The sequence below is a fragment of the Vicia villosa genome, linkage group LG6, assembly GCF_029867415.1.
Source record: "Vicia villosa cultivar HV-30 ecotype Madison, WI linkage group LG6, Vvil1.0, whole genome shotgun sequence".
NCBI lineage: Eukaryota > Viridiplantae > Streptophyta > Magnoliopsida > Fabales > Fabaceae > Vicia > Vicia villosa.
The window spans coordinates 41,761,219-41,762,965 of NC_081185.1; the positions used below are offsets into that span (position 1 = coordinate 41,761,219).

The 1,747-nt window shown below is 33.9% G+C and overlaps 1 protein-coding gene across 1 annotated transcript; it reads right to left on the reverse strand.

Annotated features, from left to right (window-relative positions):
• Positions 1-393: 393 nt before the first annotated feature.
• Positions 394-1,318, reverse strand: LOC131613582 (early nodulin-75-like). The gene is made up of 2 exons (XM_058885238.1): positions 1,303-1,318; positions 394-962 (listed from the first exon to the last, which is right to left on the reverse strand). The coding sequence occupies exons 1-2, from the start codon at positions 1,316-1,318 to the stop codon at positions 394-396; spliced, it is 585 nt and encodes a 194-aa protein (XP_058741221.1).
• Between the last annotated feature and the right edge of the window lie 429 nt (positions 1,319-1,747).

Genomic DNA, 1,747 nt, shown 5'->3' on the forward strand with positions numbered 1-1,747 from the left:
CTTCCGTAATTCTAATTGGTTCATAATTTCTCTTTTTTGTTGACGGGTTTACCCCATTTTATGTGTAAACAGGTTTTGAGAACTCTTAATTCTCTGTCTTAATATAATCTTGCTTAAAAAAACATAATGTAGAAAATATAATATGAAATAAGGTAGTCTTAGGTCTATTATGTAACTATACAATATAAAATATGTAACAAAGTTGATATATAATTAACAAAAAATCAATAAGAGTCATTGTTAGACTGCCAAATTTTTAGAGGGGTTGATTTTTCAAGTCGGTGCCAAATATCATTATCATCATAAAAATATAAAAAATAAATTATTTTCTTCTTCTTAGTTTGGCACATACATTATCAACAAAGATTTATAGTAAACCCTAGCCTTTGTTGCTTAATTGTTTGGAGGAGGAGATGAAATAGGATGTATCCTTGGTGGTGTATGATCAATGTTAAATGCATAGCTTTCTTCACTTACTTCATCATTCTCACCATGAGGAGGAGGAGACGGAGTTGGATGTGTCCTAGGTGGTGTATAATCGATGCTAAGTTCATAGCTTTCTTCACTTACTTCATCATTCTCACCATGAGGAGGAAGAGATGGAGTAGGATGCGTCCTAGGTGGTGCATAGTCGATATCAAATTCAGATCTATCTTCACTTACATCTTTATTTTCATCATGAGGAGGAGGCGATGGAGTAGGATGTGTCCTTGGTGGTGTATAGTCGATGTCAAATTCAGAACTTTCATTATTTATTTCATTTTTCTTATCTTGAGGAGGAGGAGACGGAGTAGGATGCGTCCTAGGTGGTGTATAGTCAATGTTAAATTCAGAGCTTTCTTCACTTACTTCATCATTCTTATCATGAGGAGGAGGAGGATAAGGAATAGGATGCGTCCTAGGTGGTGTATAGTCGATGTGAAATTCATAATCTTCTTCCCATACTTTATTTTTCTCACTTGCTTTAAGCACTCGAAATTGATGAGGCAAAGATTCAAAACCACTTACATCATTTGATAGAGGGGTATAATAGTATTATTTATTAGTATTATTATTAGTATTATTGTTATTATTATTGGGCTTTTAGTAGTGTATGGGCTTTTATATTATTAGTATCCATTAGTAATGTTATATATGTACTCTCACTAAGAGATGAAAAGATTATCACATCAATGAAAAATCAAGTTATCTTTTAATTCTATTTTTTTTAGTTTATTTACTTGTTTCTCTTAGTTTTGTAAGCCTTGTTAGGGTTCTTGAATTTGCATCCTATCAATTGGTGCTTTCATTGAGAGATCTCACTTCCGCTTAAAGTCATGACGATATTATTGTTTGATGGGGAAGAAGATGCCTATTGGTGGATTCTATGTTTGGAGAAATTTTTCAAGGAGCATGAAACACCCAAATCATTGAAGGTTTTAAAAGCTGTTGGAGCATTGAGAGGTTCTGCTTTCACATGGTGGATATGGTGGTGTCGTGTTCATCCGAGATATAATTGGGACACATTTACAATAGCATTGCTATGGCGTTTTAAACCTGAATGGAGAGAAATTTTGCCAATAGAAGATGAGGAGGAACAGCCATATCTGGATTCGACGAAATCTGTTGATGAAACTTCTTTTCATGATGAATTTGTTGTCGAACAACTTCCTGCAATTGATGGTGACTTAAAAGAATCATCATCATCAGATCTGTATAATGAGGTAGAACCAGATCTAACATCCATGACAACCATCAAAAAAACATC